The sequence below is a fragment of the Chionomys nivalis genome, chromosome 11, assembly GCF_950005125.1.
Source record: "Chionomys nivalis chromosome 11, mChiNiv1.1, whole genome shotgun sequence".
NCBI lineage: Eukaryota > Metazoa > Chordata > Mammalia > Rodentia > Cricetidae > Chionomys > Chionomys nivalis.
The window spans coordinates 47,848,406-47,871,515 of NC_080096.1; the positions used below are offsets into that span (position 1 = coordinate 47,848,406).

Here is a 23,110-nt window from a genome sequence, read left to right on the forward strand (position 1 = left end):
GACTCCAGTTTTCTTTTGTCTGAGGATACTAACTCTCTCTCTAAAGCATCCAACGGACTCCTCTTGTGTTTGCGTTCCTCTGGTGGGCACAGCTTTGCCCGTCCATTTCCAGATACTGGCTCCACTATCACTCTGTGCCCTTTCCCATGGAGCTCATGCCATCTGGATCGTGTACCACAACTCCCAGCTCTCGACTCCAGCCTGAATTCTGCTCTTCCTATCATTTTCAATGGCTTCTACTTCTCAAAACTTCCTTATAGTAAATCCTTTGCGAGTATGGTGAAACCTATGGGATGCCCCAGGAAACATTTAAGTTCAAATGAAAAATAAATGAATGATTAAGAGGAAGTTACTAAAATATTTTTGAAATGTGATGTATAGTAAAATATCTGCTTCTTTATCAACACATTAATAAGTCCAAGCAGCAAACCCTATCAGAATTTCAAAGATCTGTAATTATTTCATGACATCTGTATTAACTATGATATGAAATCATCTGGTTACTGTTGGCTGTTGGTCCCACACTGGGCTCCATTTTGTCAGGGTCCAGCCTCAACAAAAATACCTTTCTTCAAGGCAGAGGCGTTGAAATTTAGAAACATAGTAAAGAATATGAAGACATGAATAAAAATAATAAAAGAGAAATATATAGGATAGTATCGGGAGGGAATTTTTCAGTGGGTACTGAAAATTTGCCCATGTTTAACTTCCAACTGCTTGAAATACCCCTGACCCCAAAAGGTAGGAGTAAGACAAAAGAATTCATTAACATGATGCAAGGAAGTGAACATAGCAATAGAAAGTCACAGGCTACGTTCATAGTTAAACATTCTGTTGCTAGGACAAAACAAGTCACACTTACACCCTAGACCAAAACATTCTGTAGGCAAACTACTGAACATTTGACTGTTTTTGGACACAGAACTCAGATTGCCAGTGAGTTATTCAGTCTGCTGTTGAAATGTTGAGAGAACCTGAGAACTGAGACCTCGATTTTCCCCTCAGGAGAAAGACTTATTTCAAGTCTTCAGATATGAGAGTGTACCCTAAGGGTTTTCTCTGCTGCTCTGAGACTGGACAGTTGCTTAAACATCAGCATTGCATTTGGACTCTCACTCATTACAAAATCTTTTCTTGTCTTTTGGTTAGAATGGATTTAAGATAATCATGATTTGCTAAGTCGTGTTTATCGTATTGACTTGTTAAATCATGTTATGGTATTGACCTGTTAATGCTTTAGTTCACTCTAAGATGTTAATGATTAGAAAATGTTAAGAACTTGTCTAAGAAAAGTTTGACACTAGCAAGGAATTCCTGAGTTTTACATGTGAGTTTGATACAGCTGAATGCTCTAAACCAATTCAAAAGTGAGCATTCCCAACCCTGGTGAACCTCCACTCCTTTAATGAGGAGATATATTAGCCACTGAAGTACACATAGCACAAAGTATTATCTGCTTGCTTACCACTAGCTAATTGCTGATGAACTCTCTTGACAGAAACTTGGCTCAGAGACACAGAGTCCAGTACTTTCTCCTTTAACCCTTTGCTTACCGAGGTTGGCAATCAAGGATAGGTTTTGATCCTTTTCCCCCCAGACACATAAGGCCAGGACTTGCAGGTTAGAATACACATTCCGAAGATAAGTAAATCTGGGAAATGGAAAAGTGTTCAACCCAAGGCAGACACGATCATCCGTCTTGTTGCAGAAGCACAGGCTTTATTAAAATTAATTAAAAAGGTGGGGGAGGAACTGTGGAGACCCCGAAAGGCTAAAGAGAGCTGGAACTTGTTTCTAGTTCCTTCAAGGTTATTGAGCTTCTACCTCAAAACATAGGTCCCGTCTAGTTGTAAATCAGAGAGTTCTGCTCTCAAGTTTATTGTCAACAGGTGTGGTTAATAGCCAGGACCTTGTGCTCCAGGAATAGAGAAGTAGATCTGTTCCTACCTCAAACAAGAGTCTGAGGATCCAACTAAGTTCCAGCTCCATTTATGGAAATAACTTGGGATTCCACCCAGGGAGTGGTTTGCCTACAGAACATTTTAAGCATGACTTGTTTTGTCCTAGTAACACAATGTTTAACTATGAACGTAGCCCGTGACTTTTAATTGATATGTTCATTTCCTTGTACCATGTTAATGCAGTCTTTTGTCTTACTCCTACCTTTTTGGGGTAAAGGGTATTTTAAGCAATTGGAAATTAAATCTGGGTGAATTTTCAGTACTAACTAGAATTCCTTCCCCATACCATCCTATATGTTTCTCTGTTTTATTATTTCTGTTTGCATCTTCATATTCTAAATTTCCATGCCTCCACTCTGGAGAGGTATTTTTGTAAGGGACTGACCCCCCAACAGGTTCCCATCTATGACAAGGTTATTATCATGACTGATAACACTGTACTTTGCTTCCTATGTTACTAACAAAAACTTCACAAGATAAAAATAAAAGAAATTCCATGCTTAAATTGCATGTTAGTGGAAACATAGATTCAAGCTTCCCCGTCCAAGTTCACAGATCTCTGATTCAGAGGTTTATCAGGTTAAGAATAGAATGCAGTAAGTGGCCTGCCTGTTCTTTTTTAGACCCGTATAAATTCAGTACATACCTCCACAGAAACTGCAGATGTATACCTCAGTAAAACAGACCCCATAGAGAAGGGCTTGAGGAATCTTCTGGTTTTAAGCTTTCATGGATTAAGATGTAATGGTCGGTCTTGTCCCTTTAAGAGATAAGCCCTGCCCTTGCCCTCCCCCATCCAGTGAGGCAAGAGGATCTTCCTTCCACTTTCAGCCTGAGTTCTCTTTTCCATCTCTCTCCCAAAGAGGTAGCATCTCCTCTCCTCTCCCCTTCTCTCCTCTCTCTCTCTCTCTCTCTCCTCATCCACCTTCTCCCCTTCCCCTTCACCTTTCCCCTTTATAACCCACTAAATAAATACCCACCTTCTCTGCATGACATGCCTCCCTGTCTCTGTCTCTGTCTCTCATCCACTGCGGCTCCTCGTGGGACAGGCCTCTCACCCGCCACCTCCCACCCAGTGGGAGACCGGTTGCCCTCGTGGTTGCAGTGATCTCCCACCCGCCACTGCCCTAAACCACCCACAATGGCCCACTGCAGCCTCTTGGGGAGCTGTGCTGCATCATTTCACCATTACATAAAGTGTAAAGACTACCTCCATTCTGATTTCTATCATGTTCTTCCTTCACAATGTCCCTCCTTTGGTGTCTTCTTCCAGGCACCCACTTTAAGTGCATGGGTCCAGCCCAAGCCTCCCAGGCCTCAGCCATCTGGCTTCAACACACTTTAATCCTCTTACTTGCTCTCCTCTGCATTCCACTGCCATGTTCCAAGCATCTCACTTAACGCCTGCAGTGGATCTCCTAGCCAGCGTCAAAGCCAGACATATGCACCTCAAAAACTCCTATGGGATGGGTCCTCTCCCAGCCCCACTTTTATTCAGAACACATGCCTCTGGATCCCAACTTTGAGTATTTATACTATTTTTTAAAAAGATTTTATTTTTGTTTAATTGTGTGTATTTTGTGGGGGAAGGGTATGTGCATGTGGGTGTAGTGATCATGGAGGCCAAAAGAGGGCATCAGATCCCAGAACCAGAGCTCCAAGCTGTTGTGAACTACCTGTCAATGTGGGTGCTAGGAGCCAGACTCTGGTCCTATGGGAGAGCCATGGTCTCTAGCCATGAGCTGATAACTAACTCATCTCTGCATACATATAACTATATCAGAGTCCCAGATTCTTCATCTCAAACACCACCCCTCCCATCTACTCCTGTAACACATGTTAGCTTGTTTGGGACAAAACATCATCTTACCTTGTAGAATTTCTAATGTGCCTTTTCAGGGGGTCAGTTGTATGTTAAAGTTTTATGTGTTTAAGTAAACTTCTAATGCTTGTAGTCCAACACCAGTTCAAGCAAATCTCTTAGAGCCTTTGCACACTTAAGACAGACATTAACGAACACCCCCGACAGCGTGGTTAGCGCTTATTGATCAGCGTGGCCAGGCACGTTCCCCACGGAAAGCCCGCACACCCCTTGCTGTAACTATTCCTACTTCTGTAGTTGGTATTATTCCTCACAGCCATGTTTCTACGAGGGATGAAGTGACGACTGAAGGAGCCAGTGTGACGTCAGGTCACTCTGTCATCTCTATTGCGGAATGATGAAAGTTTGGCAAAAAAAAAAAAATCAAATGCATTTTCCCCCTAAACATGAAGAATACCTTTTTGAAAAATAAATCAAACCAATAGTGCTAAGTAAACGAACAAAACAGCATCACAAAAGCTGGTTCTAGGGAATGTCCTGACAGCGTAAGCTAACAAAATGTGGGGTCTTTGTGCAGTCTGTTTTACTTTCTAAACATCTACCTATCCAGCTGTCTGAGCGCCAGTGTTGAAAAGACTGCTTCTTCCTCTGTTGTGTGGCATTTGCAGTCCTGCTGAAAACCATCTGACCATGAATGTCAGGATTTGGTTTTTGACCCTCAGCTGAGTTCCGGAGGATGATGGGAGTAGGGGAGGGGTTAGGGTCGGAGGAGACTTTGAACCCAGGGCCTTGACTGTGCTAAGCATACACTGATCTGTACCTCTGGTTCTGTATTCTCAAGTCCATTTTCTGTTCATTGCTATAACTTTGCTAGAAAATTTGAGAGAGGAAAGTCAGTTCCCCAGCTTCGTTCTCTTTCAAGATTGCCATGTTCTTTCTTGCTTCCTCTATTGTTTGAATCTCTTCCTCTCCCTGCGGTCTCTCTTTTTGCTTCTCCTCTGCCCTGTCTGTCTCTTGTCTCGCTATGTAACTTATGATGGTCTAGAACATGCTAAGGGAATATATGCTGTCTCTGCTTTAGTTGCATGTTGCTCCACACCCAGCCCTGCACGCACACACAAATAAACATAACAAAAAACTTTAAACCACAGAACTGTACACTTATAAAAAGGATGAGTGTCAAAACATGAATCTCAACAATGCTGTAGTTTAAAGCAGGCACGGTGTCTCATGCCTTTAATTCCGGCACATAGGAGGCAGAGACAGGCAGATCTGAGAGCATTGTAGGCTGACCTGCTCTACACAGCCAGTTCCAAGTCAGTCAGGGCTACATAGTGAGACTCTGCCTTAGAAGCAAGCAGGCAGGGGTGGGTGGCAGCGGCTGCTGTTTAAAAAAGAAACCCAACTGTGAGCCATGAGGTGTATTTCACATCATTGTGATCACCTCTGGTTGGGTAAATGGCCCCATAGGCCAAGGGTGAATTAAAGGCTAGGCCCCAGCCACCACTGGGAGATAGCGGAAGCTTCAGGAGGTGAGGGCTAGTGAAGAGAAATTACTCTTGAAGGGGATATTATGACCTGACCCTCCCTCCTCTCTGCTCCCACCATGCTGACATGCTTACACAGGTCAAATGTCCACGGATAGAAACCTCCCAAACTATGAGCTAAAATAGGCCTTCCCATTTTTTAAGTGAATTATACAGGTATTTTGCTGCAGCAATAAATTACTAACTCAAATGACTACAATAAATAGCATTGTCTGGGACTAGATGCACAAGAGATACATAATCCTGCACCCCTCGATTACCTTAAATAACAGACTACACCATTTTGGGATTTTACTACCAGTTAATTTGTAACTATGTCATGAAGGCAGAAAAATAAAAGTGATAAAACTACTGGTAAGAAATGCAGATCTCATAAATTGAATTAATATACAGACAGAAATAATCAGCCTCTGAAATCCTCAGGCAAATGTCTATCTATTTTAAGGTAGACAAGTATACATTTCATTGTACAAAAGAATAAGAAAATGAGTTACAGCTATAGCAAGATCATGTCAAGCCTATATGATTAAAAATAATTTGAGCTTTAAATATTTTTAAATATTTTAAATTCCCTTTTATAATATTTTAAATCTTCTTAAACTATTATTTTAAAACATGTATTATTCAGTCCCTTCAGATTCAACTGTGTAAAGTCTTTATAGGAACAAGTTATAAGTGAAAATAGGGGTGTCTCTTGGTGTAGACTTGGTCAAGTAGCCATAGGGTTATAGCTAAAAAGCCGTCCCAGGCCATAGGTCATGGGTCACAAGAATGAACACCACATAAGCTAGAGGCTAAGATAACACTGCTTCATAAACAAAAATATAAAATGCTGAATTGTGGTGGCCCTCTTCACCAAGAAGAAACAGATTAATCAAATAAAAATCCAAATTCAACCAACTGAACATGCTTCACGGACTCTATAGACATGACCTACAGAAAGGTGAAAGCAACATTTTAAGGCAGCAAGGGGTGGGTGTATTTTTTCTTGTGATATCTATTAAATACAGTAAATAATTTAAATGTACATGTGTGGCATCTTCACACTAAAGCCCATTCTAATTACTCCTGACAGCAGGATTTCCTAACCAGACCTAATCTCCATGCATTCATTTGCTGTATTTTAAAGCAAGCAAGCGATGGGAACTTCACCAAATGAAAAGCTGTATGTAAACACACTGCACAAGTCAGGGACTGGGGAGTGGGGATCCTCTACCTAGTGCCTCTGGACCTGCCCAATGTGGCTTTGGGGGAAGAGATATGCTTTTACTGTAAGGAAAAACAAGAATCCCTTATTTCCAGGAAACTGTTTTTCTCATGTATTCTTTGTTGGGGGAGAGGGTGTGGGAGTATGGGGGACCGCTTACACCCATGCTGTATAGGGGATGTTTACACCCATGCGGTGTGGGGGACTGCCTACACCCATGCAGTATGGGAGACTGCCTACACCCATGTAGTATGGAGGATGCTGACACCCATGCGGTGTGGGGGACCGCCTACACCCATGCTGTGTGGAGGATGCTGACACCCACGCGGTGTGGGGGATGCCTACACCCATGTACTCATGTGCACAGGCCACAGGAGGACCTTAGGTGTTCTTCTCTATCACTCTCAGCCATATTCTCTTGAGACTGGGTCCCTCACTAAACCTGGAATTTGCCATCTTGGCAAGTCAGCAAGTCCCAACAATCCCGTCTCCCCTCCAGCAGCACAAAGGTTACAGAGGGACACAGAAAGATCTTCTTTTCACAGGTTCTGGGGTGCAAACTCTGGTCCCCATGACTGTACAAGCACTCTTGCCCATTGAGCCAGCTCCCCGCATCTTCTATCATGATGTCTTGATGTCTAGTGTCTCTCACCAATACTTTAAACGTAGTTTCTTCTCACGTCTGCTTCAATAATAACACACTTAGTGATTTTATTTTCATAAATTGTTTCTTCGTTATTTACCTGCCCTTCCTCTTGTTTCCTGGTTTTGGAAAATCCTTTATGGCTATTTCTTTTTCCTTTAATGCTTATACCTGAACATATAGGCAAAAACACTTATATGTCAAATACAGCTATGGAAGGTGATCTCTAACAAATGGGAAAGCTGGGCTGCCGCGTGCTAACTGGAACACAGCGCTTTCCGGAACAGACAAATAGAGGCTAACTAGAGATCACCAAAAAGGAGATTTCTGACCCCAAATTGGATGGATTACACAGGGAAGTCACTTTGTTGCTTTCTGTTTTAATGTCAGCTTCTCTGGGGTTAGAATTAGCATATAAAGTTGTGTTTGCCACAGACAGTGTCAACTTCTAAGGTGGACAGATCCCAGGATGATCTGGGTTAGTAAACTTCTAAGGTTATCTCCTCATTAATACAGGTTAATGGGGTTGGTTTGATGTAATACCAGAAAAATGAATACCTCTGGGAAATTTTTGGAAATATTCACACTATAAGGGATCTTTTCATTTATTCATCCATTTATTCAGTAAAGAATGACTTTTAAACTTGCCTGCTGGTGGCAAAAAAAAATCAATTTACAACATCAAGCCTTATAAAGAAGACAAAGGACCTGTGTTTAAAAGTTCTATCAAAACTTGTACATTTCTGAAACGTTCCTGGTAAGGTCTAGTTCTTTAATAGGAGACTCCCCTCCACCAGGTCTCTAAAGAGCGCTCGCTCATCTTAGAACCTGCCTTCGGAGGGAGCACTCGGAAGCATCCCTGACCTTGCTTCCGGACTTTGGGGCTGGAAGGGAGCACTCTAAAGCATCCCTGATCCTGCTTTGGCTCACAGAATTTAAAGTCTGTGTTCAAAGCAAAAATGCTTCTATCCTGACCTAATGGTAGAGTCCAGCTGCTGCTTCCCTAGTGAGAGAGTAACCTAGCCTCAGCTGGTCCTCAGATGAAGGTGCCTCGGTAAATAACCAAGATAAGCCCATCACTCTTACCTTCCGCCCATACATTCATTCACCCCTACACATTACTAATATGTTTTAGCATATTATTATGCTAAAAGTTCCTGATTCTAGATAGTTATTGCCAGTCAGGTAGATTTGCTGAGAGTACACACTATTCCAAAGCAGCACTTTAGATAGACTTAATGTAAAGAGTTGCTACCTCCTCCCTTCTCGCCACTGTCCAGGTAGAATGTTGTCTCACTCTGAGATTCTCCTTTAATATTATCTTTTGAAGAGTTAGGGAAGTATAGCGGTTCTTCTGTAACTACAAGCTTTTATAGAGTTCTTACACAGGAACACTTAGAGTCAGTACTGATCCACAGGACGGTCTAAGGGCACGCATGAGCTGCGTCTACCATCCAATCCTACGGTGTCTGAGACGCAGGCAATATGCAGCACATAAAACCTGGCATATTCTTGGCTTCTCATTCTTATACTGCCTTGACATTCTAGGAAAATTAGTATTGAACTTAATTTGTCCAGATTTATCTAGGGCAAAGGGAAAATTTAGATTTTAGACTGCTTCAATTCAATAAACCATTCTCAATGGGAAATGTCAAACCTGTTTTTAGTCTTCGGGCTTACTGAAGCTGTGTCCCGCCCTCTTTTTGGCTTTTCATGCAACTGTAAACACAGGGGTTCTCTGGTAAAGACGAGCAATGGCTACAGGATACAAACTGTTACATCGTTATAGGTCACCATTCCACAAGGAAACACAGAGGCTTCATAAAACAGTTAAGCTCTGATTCCTGAGCAACATCATCTCCATTCATCAGAAACAAAGAGAATTCATTTGAAGTAATGATTTTTTCAATAAGAGAATTAAAATAATCCAAACATTAAAACCAAAACAAAAGCATTTTATGTTCTCACATGTTTATTAAAGTATTTGTTTTATAATCCTGGCATATTTTTATATCACAAATTTGTCTTTAAGTAAACTCACAACACACTTAAGGCAGATTTAACCTGTAAACAGTCTTAACCGCTAAACACCATGGCAACACTTTAAACAAACAGCAAAATCAAAAACATCCATATCTTTCTTGCTACTCATCTTTAGACTTAAAAATTGGGTAATACATTAGATTTCCACAAAAGTTCACTTTTTTTACCACTTTTTTTTTAAAAAAAATTCCGCCTCCTCCCAGCCTCCCATTTCCCTCCCCCTCCCCCCACTCCTCTCCCCCTCCCCCCACTCCTCTCCCCCTCCCTCTACAGTCTGAAGAGCAGTCAGGGTTCCCTGCCCTGTGGAAAGTCCAAGGTCCTCCCCCCTCCATTCAGATCTAGGAAGGTGTGCATCCAAACTGGCTAGGCTCCCACAAAGCCAGAACATGAAGTAGGATCAAAACCCAGTGCCATTGTATACCCAAGAGATGCCCTATCATACTCAAAAGTTCACTTTTAAGATAGGAAACAATTTCCTTTATCTAATTAAAATAAATATAGATACTACTAAAAACTTGACTTTTAAATACATGGGGGAAATCTACACTTTAGGACAGCTCAGAGGTAGAACATCTGCCTAGCATGTACAAAGCCCTGGGTTCGATCCCCAGGATTGGGAAAAAAAAGCAAAGAAAAGAAAAGACAATAGTTTATATTCATTCTTCACTGCTCTGCACAAGCATAAGGAGTAGCTACTATAAAACCATGTTATTAAGTATTGCCATAAACTCCTGCTTACATGATTTGACGTGTCCATTTAGTTATTCAGATGCACAAATTCAAAGCATCCTCTGGTTCCGTTAACAGCAGGAGCCTGGGTAGTTCTGAAGATCCAGTCTCTGGTCTCCTGTCATTAACACCAAGCAAGGCTTTGAAAATTAGTTTGGTAATCCCAAACTTTGAGGGAACCTGTATCACAAAACCTCCAGGGGACCAATGGGCTCAGGTAGAAGATGCTGGGGACCAAAAGGCTTATGGTTAAGGTAGTGTTTCGTCAGCATGTCTTTGGGAAGTAGGAATGCAACCGGAACCACTGTTATTTATCACTCAAAAGCAAGGGCCATCAAGTCATTTCTTTCAGAAAAATCCTTTTCACGTTTGGGTGTTGTCAAATGCGCACTGTTAGAAGGACGCTGCACACAGTTAGGATTGGATCGCAGAGGATCTCATGCCTGCTTGTTACTCTCCGTGGCCCTCCTGTGGTCAAGCGCTTCTCGGAAACACGAATGCACTCGCCTTTAAAGTAGGACAAACTCTTCTGTGCTAAATCTTTTGAATTTTTTCTTTTCGTCCTCTGAGAAAAGGTCTTCTTCACTGGCCGCAGTAGATGTAAAATCAAAGTCTCTGGAATGGCCCTTTACAAAAGTAAACAACGGGTATTTCTCCTTAGAGGAGATTTTCAACATCTGCAAGAGACAGCACAATGAATCACACACTGGAGGCAACCGCGCATAGTAGGGCCACATGACAAAAGGAAACATTTTAGCCCCGGCTTTGTCTTGTACATGTCTCTCCCTTACACTCACCCAGTAGCTGTTGTTTTAACTGTCCTGCCTACAGGGTTAAAGAGGATCAGTTTACCCATAAAAATATAAGTTAGATGGCCAGGCCCTTCTACCCCAAGGTCTCCCACAGCCTTCTAGCACCATTATTTTGTAGTCATGCTGAAGAACTAGTTCAAATGTATCTTCTTTTAGCTAGCAGGCAGAACGTGACAAAACTGCGGTGAAATGTTGGGAAAGATGGTTTGCTGAGGTAACGCACACAAAAACAATACAACACCAAGTCAGATGGCGCGGTGTGGGCTCAATTCTGCAAAAATCCTCAAGGTGGCCTTAAAAATCACTCACCCTTGGGGCTAGAGAGATGGCTCAGTGGTTAAGAGCACTGGCTGCTCTTCCAGAGGTCCTGAGTTCAATTCCCAGCAACCACATGGTGACTCATAACCATCTGTAATGAGATCTGGTGCCCTCCTCTGGTGTGTGGGCATATATGGAGGCAGAATGTTGTATACATAATAAATAAATAAGTAAATAAATAAATAAATCTTTAAAAAAAAATCACTCACCCTCATCATCTATGAGACAGCCAAAGTTAGTCAACTTCCCTAAGAGAGAACTGTTTTTAAAAGACTGAAAGCAAGAATATAAAGCTCTTTCAAAAACTCAGTTTGAGGGCCAATGAGATGGCTCAGTGGGTAGAGATGCTTGCCACCAAGCCTGATAACCTGAGCTCAACAATGGCCGGCACCCACAGGGTGGAGAGAATTAATTTCCACAAGGTGTCCTCTGACTTCTACTTGTAAAAAATGGCACACACATTTTAAAAATGTAATAAAAAATTAAAAAATAGGTTTGGTCTTTTCAAAGATTCCTATACCAACAATTGTGACTGAAATGTTTCTGCTTTGATACAGTCAACATGGAACAATGACCTCTTGTACAGCAATAACACATTGCCTCCTTACCAAAAAAAAAAAAAAAAAAAAAAAAAGCAGCCCCTACAATCTTGTGGGAAACGTGCAAGTATTACAAAATAAATGCTTGTACGATGCAGATTCAAGTATACTTTCAACAATTTTAAATCTTTCTGTTAAACAAATTCTAGTAACATGTAAATAATGTTCATAAAAATGAATAGAAAACTTTCTCCGAAGAATATTTGAACAGAAAATTTTCTTTCTCTTTTTTCGCTTTTGAGATAAGACAGCCCAGTCTGGCCTCAACCTCATAACGGCCCTGTCTCCAGAATACTGGGATTACAGGCATGTACCAGCAGGCCCAGAAGAAACCAAGTTTTGTTGCCAATAAATGCCATTAAAACTCTGAAAAGTTCAAGTTACACAGCACAGGCTGAGAGAATACCAACTGTACATAGACACATCACCAATCGTCAGTTAAATATGGTTTGTTATCGCCTGTAGATTGATCACACACACACACACACACACACACACACACACATTTGTAGGCTCTCTCGGAACATGGCTTAAATAGGGAGCTCTGGCAAAAGAGACAATTAAAAAACGTTTCAATGAGACATTTAGCATAAAGCACATTTTTTGTTGCATGGAAACAAATCTTCTGTTAAAACAGCCAAGTACTAAAAACAGAGCCGATGACAGCAGATCCTGTAATTCACAGCAGGTTTCTAATTTATACTTTGATCTCTGGTTTATTTGATTTGCATCCTACAAAAAAATGAGGAGAAGGACAAAAATATGGAAAATAAAGAACAAGAGGCAGAAAGGATTGGCATCTGAGGACTCATCCTCCACCAGCCAACAGCTGGGAAACACGCCAGACCTGCCTGTCACTTTATATCCATTCCGTGTCACTTGTGAAGTCCGGTATCTGATGGGCAAGCATCCATAAAACATTGTTCTCAGATCAACATAGCACGGCTAACCTTAGAATCGTCACCTTTCCTTCCAAGATCAGAAAGGAGACTTATGGGTTTGTTGGCTATGGCCAAGATGCTCACTGATCATCAGATTTAAATCTGCACCACAAGGAAAAAGTCAGAAAGAAAATTTTTACCCTTTATAAAGTGCGTTTACACTCCTGCAATCTAAGCCTCGTACACAAAAAACATGTCGATTCCAGCTTTGAGAACTACCAATGGCACAATCTCTCTGAGTTTATCTAAAGTAAGATGAAAGGCTCTCAAATGAGAAATATATTAAAGGTTTATCCAGGGAGCTGGGGAAACAGCTCAGGGTTAAGAACATTGACTGCTTTCCCAGAGGACCAGGATCCAATTCCTAGCACCCACATGGTAGCTTGTGACCATCTCAAATTCCAGGTCCAGGAGATCTGATGCCTTCTTTCTGCCCTCCATGGACACACATGTGGGAAACACCCATACATAAAATTAAAAATAAAGGTTTATCCAAGTCAGTTAAAACACAGTGCCCACATAAACCCTTCAGCAGAGGGCTGGAGATGGGACTCGGCAGTCAGGAGCACGGGCTGCTCTTGAGAGGACGGAGATCAGACTCAGCGCCCACATGGCATCTTCAACTCCACTATCACAGGATCCAACCCTTTCCCCTCCACAGGTACCAGGAACACATGTGGTGCACATACATTCCTGCAGGCGAACACTCGTATACATAAGATAAATCCACTTATGTAAAGCCTGCATCTATATGTCTACAGCAGTTTTCTTTGTACTATCAAAACTTGAGGGTAATCACGATGCTGTTATTTTTTAATGAGAGAACAAATAAATTGTGGTAATCCAAAAAATGGAATGCCAGTCTGTGCTGGAAAGAAGTAAGCTTTCAAAACACATGTGAAAACTTCAAGTGCATATCACCACGCGGACAAGGTCAGTCCGAGGAGACTACATACTGCATGGCCTCGGCTGGAGGACATTTTGGAAAAGGCAAATGATGGGCACAGTAAAAAGCTCGGTGTCTAGGAGGGCAGAGGCTGATCAGGCAGAGCAGAGAGGGTTCTGACAGTTAAGCTATTGTTTATGATATTATAATGACATGTGTCTCAATATGTCTGTCAAAAGCCACAGAATATACAGTGCACAGTGTAAATCTTAAGACTCTGGATTTGGGACAATAGCAACGTGTCAATCTGAGTGTCTTGGCTCTAACAGACACACTACCCTGCTGTGGAAGACTGATCGTGGGGAGGAAGGTCTGGGGAGACTTTCCCGCTCAGTTTTGTTGTGAAGCTAAAGGTAAACACTCAAGATTATCCAGCCTATTAAAATACTCTGGGGCGGGGGGGGGGGCGTGGACGGGAGGTGGTAGGAGGGAAGAGGGAGAGGGAGGGAAACTGCAGTCAGGATGCAAAACAAATGAATAAATTTAATTATTAAAAAAGAAAACTATGCACTATACCGGACAGTTAACTAGAAGATGAAGCTAAATGAAACCCGATCAACAACATGCTATGGAAAGTGAGACATCATTTCAAGACAAATGAAAACTGGAAATGAAAACCAAAGAAGGCTCTGTAAGTTGTCTAGTTCATTCTCGCTTCTAAACAGACGGATTCAAGCACTCAAATGATCACGCGGCCAGAGAAGATGGCTACCGCATCAGCGGTTCATAGGGATACACGCAGCTCCAAACACCTGCCCACACACTTTCCAGATACTTCCCGTAGCTAAGAGCAGTGCAGCAAGACAGCTTTAAAAATACAAAGTACCGATCTGAAAAACTGAGGGCTGGGCAGAGGGCTCAGTGGGGAAGAACACTTGCTGCTCCTCCAGGGACCCAAGTTTGGTTCCTGGCACTCACATCAGGTGGCTCACAACCACCGGTAACTCCAGCTCCAGGGGACCAATATCCGCTTCTGGCCTCAGTGTGCACCCACACAGACAAACACGCGCATAAATAAAATAGAAGTGCATCTTGTGATGTATTGATCCTGAAATTGTTTTTTTTTTTAAAGAAAAGTCTGGTATTCTTTTTTAATTGGAACACTGACATTTTTATCAAAATTTTGGGATTTTACAAAGTAGATAATACAAAATCTACATTTAAACATTCCAAATTAGGTTTTATCTATGTGAGACAATATATCACTAATTTAACACTATTCCAAGTTAAATACAACATCAATTATTTAATTATTTAGGGAATTGTTTACTGTATATCTTTTTAATATTTGTATTTGTATGTGTGTGCTTGCACACGCACATGCATATGCCACGTGTGTGCAAGTGCTGCTGACGGGCAGGAGAGGGCACTGGATCCCCTGGAGCTGGAGTTACCAGTAGTTGTGAGCTTCCTGATGCGGGTTCTGGGAACTGAACTCGGCTTCTCTGGAAGAGCAGAAGCACCCTTAACTGCTGAGCCACCTCTCCAGGCCCCAATGTTCGTTATATAATCTTTTACAAGCTTTACTACATATGTGTGAAGGCACCTGTGGGGTTAGAGGACAGTTTTCTGGAGTCAACTCTTTCCTTCAGCTGTGTGGTGCCAAGAACGGAATCAACATCACCAGGGCTTCTCGGAGATGCCCTCACCTGCTGAGCCATCTCCCTGCCCTACTGTATATCTTTAAACAGAATATAAAGCTATTTATAAAACTTAACCTAAAGCACATTAAAATAACTGTATGCCTTTTGAAGGCTGGAAGAAATACATTGAAAATATTAACATTTGTCTCTAGAGGGGAAAATTAACAATTGGCTTTTTTTCCTGTTGGAATATATATAACTAATAACATATATATATATATATATATATATATAATTTCCTAGACTTTTAAACACATTATTTTCCAAAAATTAAGAAAATGGCATTTTTAAATTTTTAAGATAAATTAATTTACTACAGCATAATTGATTTCCAAAAGGGGCTAGGATGGTTGCTCTTCAACTTTAGACAAGTCTAAATTCTATTCTGTTTTTACAGCATAGCCAAATACATGCTGAAGCTGCTTTATTACCTGAAAAGCAAGTCATAGATTTCTTTACAGGAAAGAAATATGATCATACTTTATCTATGCACTGGGTTGACAGGCTTCAGGATTTAGAAAGGAAAAATCTAGAAGACAGGGGTGGAGTAATTTATTTCATCATAAAGCTAGTTAGAAGAACAGAGGTAAAACAAGGGATGATCTCTTTCCTCATGCCAAAGTCCATTCCACTATGGCCTCCCAGCAAACATGGCAATCACTGCAGCAGGCAGCAGTCTGCTGAGACTGTCCGTAATAGCTGCGCTGGGCTACAGCCTGTGTGCTGGCCACATTCCAAAGTCGGCCAAGAGCATGAGAAATAAAAGAATTGTCAAAATCACCTTGAAAGGCCTTTCAATTGTTTAAAGCATGGCAGTCATAATCTTATATACACATTTGTTTGGTGACATGTGCAAATGTACAATATAGACTAACGTATACTATAAGTCAGAAATGATAGCACACACCCATAAGTGTGGCACACTCCCAAGTACTTGGGATGATCAAGAGTTAGATGCCAGCCTAGACTAACTCTATCAGGATACTGTCTTAAAATACCAAAACTAAAACTAAATACACACACACACACACACACATTAAAGAGTGCCAAGAAGATGGTTCAGTGGTTAAGAGCACCAGCTACTCTTACAGAGGACCCAGGTTTGATTCCCAGCACCCACATGGTGACTCAATCATCTGTAATTCCTGACACCCTCTTCTGGCTACTATGGGCAGCAGGCACACACACGAGACACAGACAAATGCAGGTGACAAGCTCACACATATGAAATCAAATGCACATGTGGAGACGTCCCTTTGCTCCTATAGAGCAGTATGGTGGAACTAAGGATGCAGGTCTGTCAGCCCCCTTATGCCTGTCCCCTCACTGCTCACCCTTAAATCCAGCCACACTTCTCCCTCACAAATAAACACCCTAATGAGTTCTTATTCTCACCTTGTTTCTATGATGATCAATACCAAGCATTTCTTTCTTGAATGGTATTTCTTTTGGTTTTGTAATGTTATCTTCCCCGTGTTTTCGGAATGGTCCTTCATCCCTTTTTTTACTCGCTGTCTCTATGAATTTTCACATCCCCAAATACAGATATAAAATAAACCCTTCACCTCTCCTACATATTAGCTCATCCTATATTCGCCCCCTTAAAATATTACCTGCTCTCAGTTTCAACTATTTCTCTGCTAAGCATTATCGTCACCCGACCGTATGCAGCCGAGGAAAGTAAAGACTCCAGGATCAGGTGACTTCTTTAAGGCTGCATGGCTAGAAGTGATGGACAAAGCCTGGTTTTGATTGCCGGCAGCTTAATTCTAACATGGCTACTATGCTACACAGCGTACAACAACAAGGAGGACCCATTGCCACATCAGATCAAATTAATCCTAACAAAATAGAACAAGTTCTTCCTCCCCAGATTGTTCCCTTCCAGAATTCCCTGTTAACAGTGAGAATTTTATAAGAATTAGTAGTTGAGCTGTTGCAAGCCACAAATAAAAGACCAAACAAAACAAAAACAATAAATAAAGGTAACAAGAAGTCTTTTTTTAAAGCTTGCATTGCTTAGCAGACATCAAAAGACAGTTTCTATGATTCCCTGACCTTGCTCTCCCAATTAAAGAAGATCACTAACATCCCATAGGTTTAGCTTGCCTTCAAGGGAGGGGCAGGTGGATGTGAGAGTGACAACATCGCACGCAGATCCCATTTCACCAGCACAATGTCCTCTAACCACGCCCACCCGTGCTTCACTGCTCAAACTGTATCCAGACTGAGACGCTAGGAACATGAATGGAAGGGCTCATTATCATCACGGATACAATCAGGATTCTCCTTGCAAAAAAGGAAGCAAGATGGGGATCAAACAATTACCCAGTGGTATTCGTGTGCCATTTACAAATGAGGAGCATGGTAAAAATAAGCAAGGCCATGTGCTAAGGATGTCTTCAGGCTCTGTGGTCAGAAGCAGCCAGGCTGAGGCTGAGACCCGAATGACACGAAGCAAGCACTGTTGGCAGAGGAGCCGGAGGAGGAAGTGAAGACTGTGGATGCCCGCATCCTCAGCACATCTGAGCAGACAGATGAGAGAAGACAGGAAAGCATGGCCCTTGAGGGCAGATCTCAGGTCCTGACGAGTCGGATGAAAGGTAGTTTGGGTTTCATTGCTTGCTTAAACACTCGATTGATAACCACTCTAGCACAAATTTCTCACAATGTTCTTCAGAGAGCTTCTACCCACAATGCTGGCTAGTCCTTCCTCACACTTCTTTCCCGATTGCACAGGACCAGTCCTTCCAGTTCTAGCCCAGATTCTCCTGACACTACCTCAGATCACACTGATGGCTCCTCTCGGGCCTACAGACTTGTCCAGTACAGTGTACAGGTGACCAACATTAACTGTGGCACTGGGCAGACTCTGTTCAGAGCCAGATACCTGTGAATTGTGTGGGCCTGAGCGAGTTACCTGACCAGACTGTCTCGCCTCACTTAGCTAGAGATAGGTAAATGCCAGAGATGCTAGCATCTATCCCACAGAGTTGCTGTACAGACTGACAGTTAATGTATTTGAAGTTGTTACAAGACTGTCTGGTGTCTAATGTGCTGATTTTATCACTGATATTGCTGTTATCATATTAATCTTCTGGCATTTATTAAACATACAGAGTCATTTATTGTTAATGTCTACTCTTGTCTTCCTAATGAAACTCGAAACCACTGAAGATTACATAAGAAATCAAGAGTCCTTATCACTAGATTCCAGAAGGAAAAGGGAGTAGTTGGAGAATGTGGAGCTAGAAAGAGCGTCTTTGGGAAACATCATAAACACATGCCTAAAACACAAGAGCGATTTCACAGAGGTGAAACTGATGGACTCAGGAAACCATAACAGGAATCTTGATCCGAGACAAGAAAGCAAACTCTCTCCCTCTGTGACTCCTGAGGACAAGGCCTACAGAGGCAAGTTTCAACCCAACGTAAGACAAACAACAAAAAGCAAGCAGCTTTTCAACAGCAGGATCTACCCGACAATCGAAAAGACTCTTGGGAATGTGCATTCTCTGTGCAGCTGGGAACAGAGCTGGTCTGCCGCGGGAAGGTGGGTTCACGTGTAAGCAGGAGGCTGAGAACACAGTCTTGAGATGCGGCAAGGGGCGTGGCTCGGCACTGCCACTTAGTGGTTACCCCTATGTCTTCTGAAGACATTCATTTTATGTGTATGAGAGTTGGCCTGTGTGTAAGGCTGCGCCCCGCATGCATACCCAGTGCCCATAGAGGGCAGTAGAGGACATCAGAAACCCTGAAACTGGAGCTACAGACAGATGTGAGCCATCACGTGGGTGCTGGGAACCCAACTGGAGTCCTCCAGAAGAGCAGCCAGGGCTCTTCACTCTGAGCCATCTCTCCAGCTCCAATAATTATGGTTTTGTGAAAGTTGTTGGCCTTTCTAAGACTTCCTTAGCTGTACATAGAATGCAGAGCATCAAACTCGGTAAGTGGGGTGATACGGAGCGTGCTTAGAAAAGGGCTTGGTTTAACAGGAGGTAGATCCGCACTGAAGCACCTTTGTGATCATGGAAGTCAGTGCCGTACCAATTTTCTTCTGTAGCTAGACAAATTTCCTTGTGCGAACCTCTACTCTAAAATGAAATTATTTCTTTTTAAATTTTGTTGATTTATCTTTATTTGTGTGTGTACGTGTGTGTACATGTATGTGCACATGTGTGTGAGTGTGTGTGTACATGTGTCTATGTGTGTGTGTTTGTACGTGTGTATATATGTGTGTGCATGTGTATGTATGCATGTGCACAAGGCTATGAGTAATGTGCCTCACGGGCATTCAGGATCCCTTGGCACAGAAGAGGGTGTCGGATCCCCTGGAACTGGAGTTACAGAGAGTTGTAAGTTGCAATGTGGGTGCTGGAATTGATCCCAGGTCCTCTGGAAGTGTGGTCTGTGCTCTTAACCACTGAGTGATCTTGGCAGCCCCAATGACTAATTTCTTAATACTCTCATTTTTTGTGCCATTTTCTGGCCTCAAACAGTAGCACTGTCAGGTAAAATGCTTGCCAGTAAAAGGAATGTCTTATATGATAACCACCAGGTTGGAAACAATTGAGAGAAAAACAAATATTCCCCATTAAACCGCATACAGGACAGTGGAACAGAGGGCATGCAAGCCCCATCCACAGGTCAAGCAGGCGTGCTGGCAGAACTTGGAGAGAAGCAGGATACAGATACAAAGAAACATCACGGAAAGCAGAATAAACAAGATAAAATGAAATTATATTCCCAATTTCCAGAAAAAAATCTTAAACAGAGAGAAACTGGACAATCAGTGAGTAGGGCGTGTGAAGTCAGCACAGTTGCCGGCTACCAGCTACAGTAAACCAGGTGAACACACTTCATAAGCCATTTGTTTAGTCTCGGTCTTCAGAGCAGTGTTACAGACAGCATTCCCATCTTCACTACTGATGTACAAGGAGGGAAAGAGGAGCCTGTCCCCGGCTGCACAGCACATCAGAGAGGGAAAGAGCCTGTCCCCGGCTGCACAGCACATCAGAGAGGGAACGAGCCTGTCCCCGGCTGCACAGCACATCAGAGAGGGAAAGAGCCTGTCCCCAGGTGCACAGCACATCAGAGAGGGAAAGAGCCTGTCCACGGATGCACAGCGTATCAGAGCAGATAGGCTGTAGCAATTAGAATTCAAGACTGAGAACTTCTGAAGAAAGGTGTTCTCATTGAGGGGACAATCAAACATGTCAGCAGCAGTTCCCTACAGGACGCAGAGCTGCAGGTCTGTGGAACAGAAGACAGATCATCTGGGGTTGGGCTCATCATTCCCAGGAAGGAACAGGAAACACGGAGGGGAGGGAGCGGAGGCCAGGGAGTCCATGTGGAAGGCAAGACTCACTCAAGCTGGTTTCTGTTCCTAAACAGGGAAACCTGGACTCAACCGACAGATTTTTAAGATATACGTGTTTCCTTGGCACATTCACAAATCAGCTTTCTGAAGAAGTGTATGCTGAGTTGCACATGCTGACAGTACTGAGTAGCAGACTGCTGTACACTTTAAGATAAAGGTGAACATATACCAGACTTTCTACATAGCTCGACCATGGAGCTCGTTGAGAACGGCTAAGAAAAGCTTTCAACGAGGTCTCTTCTTCTCAACAAACACCTACTGGCCTCTAGAATGTGACAGGCAAGTCTAAGCATTGGTAATTCAGCAATGAACTCAGCCCATTTCCTTAACTTGGCCAAGGTGGCATTGGTGGAAAAGACGCGTGTGTGCCTGAAGCAGCAGAACACACACAGACACGTTACACACGTGTAAAATGAACAATAGCAAATGTGCTAAGGAGACAAAACAGGGAGGGGCAGCTACAGGCTGATGGATGGAAGTCTAAGCAGGGAACGTGAACGCAGACCTGGAAGACATAAAGGAGGGAACACAAGTGTATCTATCAGAAGAGAATTCTACATACAGAGCGAACTCCATGAACAAGCAGAGGCTCAGTCAGCGGTGGCTGGACAAGGGCTGGGAGAAGAGGGTAGAAGGTGAGGTCGGGGCCTGATGGGGGAGGAAGCAGGGATTGCTCTCGGGCCCCATGAAGCCACATGGGTTAGTACGCATTTGGGCTTTGACACCGAGTGGGTTGGAAAGAAACTATAAAGGTATGAATGAGAAGTTATTAGCACAAGCTTAATCACATTTTTAATTTAACTTATTTTATTCCTTTATGAGTATGGGTATTTTGCCTGTGTGTCTATCTGTGCACTACATTCATGCAATAGCCATGGCGGCCAGAACACAGCATCAGATTCCGGGGAACTGGAGTTACGGAGGATTGTGAGCTACCACAGGGGTGCGAGGAATCAAACCCAGGGCTTCTATAAGAGCAGTCAGTGCTCGTAACCACTGAGCCATCCTCCATTTTAAATAAAATGACTGTGGCTGCTACGCTGCAGCAGACGGGAGGTGTGGCATGGTGACTGTTAAGAAACAGGAAGATGTCACAATGGGCCAGCATGATGAGAGGGGACAGAAGTGACCACTTCAATACCTGGTCAAGAGAGATGGGAGGAGTTCCCTATGCTGCAGACGTAGGCGTGCGGTGGAGAAAGACCCAGCTGGAGGCAGGGCCCATGGCATGGCACCGCTGATGTACACAGTCACCCACTTCTTTCCCATTTGCTGTGCTCTACTGTTGCGCTTTTATAACTTACTTTAGTGGCCACATGCCTTGGGATGGATATTAAATAAAATGCAACAGGTCTTTTTCTATACATAGTGCCTGTGGCAAAATTCTAGTGAAATAAAAAAATAAAAATAATTTTATGATTTTTTTAAAGTCGATCTTTTCATTTTATAGTCAAGTCGTACAGCTTTAAAAAAAATAGCTAAAAGCCACTTTATAAATATCACTGTTAGGAGAGCCCAATGAAACAGTGTGTGTCAAAATAACTCTACCACTAAGAGCAATCATAAGGAATTAATAAATGGATTTAAAAAAAAAAAAGCCTTGTTGAAAAGCTTTGAAAGCAATGAGATGAGCATATCTATGGAGTGAGAACCCTGACGAGGGGAGGGGATCAGTCAGGAGACCCAGAGGCCAGGAGACAAGGGGAGGAAAATATCTCCAAGACAATTCATTTCCGAGGCCACTAGGTGGGGCCGGGCACAGCAGGCTTCCACGCCGGGGTGGGAGAAATCTCTCTGGCCTACTTAGTACAGTGATGCAGTAGATATCACCGTAAGTGATGGGAGTTAGATGCCAGCAAAGGGACAAACTGAAACCACGTGCCAGCCACTGAAATTCAGTAAGAATACCGTATTCTGTGTCACCTGCTGTAAGACACCTGCCAAATGTGGGGATCTCAAAATTCTGAGGAAACAGGAAACAAACCTGCCCTGCGGGCGCAAGCTAAAAAATTATCAAAGATGTCCTGCTTTTTTTGTTTTAAGCAGGTCTAGTCATCGTTAAAACTACACGCTCATGTGAAGCAGGGAGGACGGAGAACTTCTCTAGATTGAACGGATTGGAGACACACAGCTGCTGCCACACCAGGCCCCCGCAGGGTAACTGGTAAACGGTGCCTTCAATAGCTCAGGCGCTAACGTGATAAACAGTGTCACTTCCCTGACGGTGACCACTGAACTGAGCTGATGCAGGAGAATGTCCTTGTTTGTAAGAACTGCACACTCAATTATTTAAGAATAATGGGGCATTATGCTAGCAATTACTCTCAGACGGTTCCGGCACGAAGTTAGCTGTATTACATTTTCAACTCTTCTTTAAGATTTCAAATTGTTTCTGTTAAATAGAGGCAAAATAAAGACGTAAACAAAAGCAGTATTTTTTTTCATCAATAAACAGCACGGAAAGAAATAATCATGAAAGCAATTAAGAAAGACCCAGAAGAAAGCAGCGTGAGACAGGA

At 42.7% G+C, this 23,110-nt stretch overlaps 1 protein-coding gene across 6 annotated transcripts in view; it reads right to left on the minus strand.

Moving 5' to 3' along the window:
• Positions 1 to 9,503: 9,503 nt before the first annotated feature.
• The window catches only part of Atg4c (autophagy related 4C cysteine peptidase), a 70,715-nt gene continuing 57,108 nt past the window's right edge, over positions 9,504 to 23,110 (minus strand). For all 6 annotated transcript variants that reach the window (XM_057785552.1, XM_057785553.1, XM_057785549.1 and 3 more), the window contains one exon: positions 9,504 to 10,629. In XM_057785552.1, coding sequence (XP_057641535.1) covers positions 10,462 to 10,629 — 168 coding nt within the window. In that variant the 3' untranslated portion in view covers positions 9,504 to 10,461. The remainder of the gene's footprint in view (positions 10,630 to 23,110) is intronic.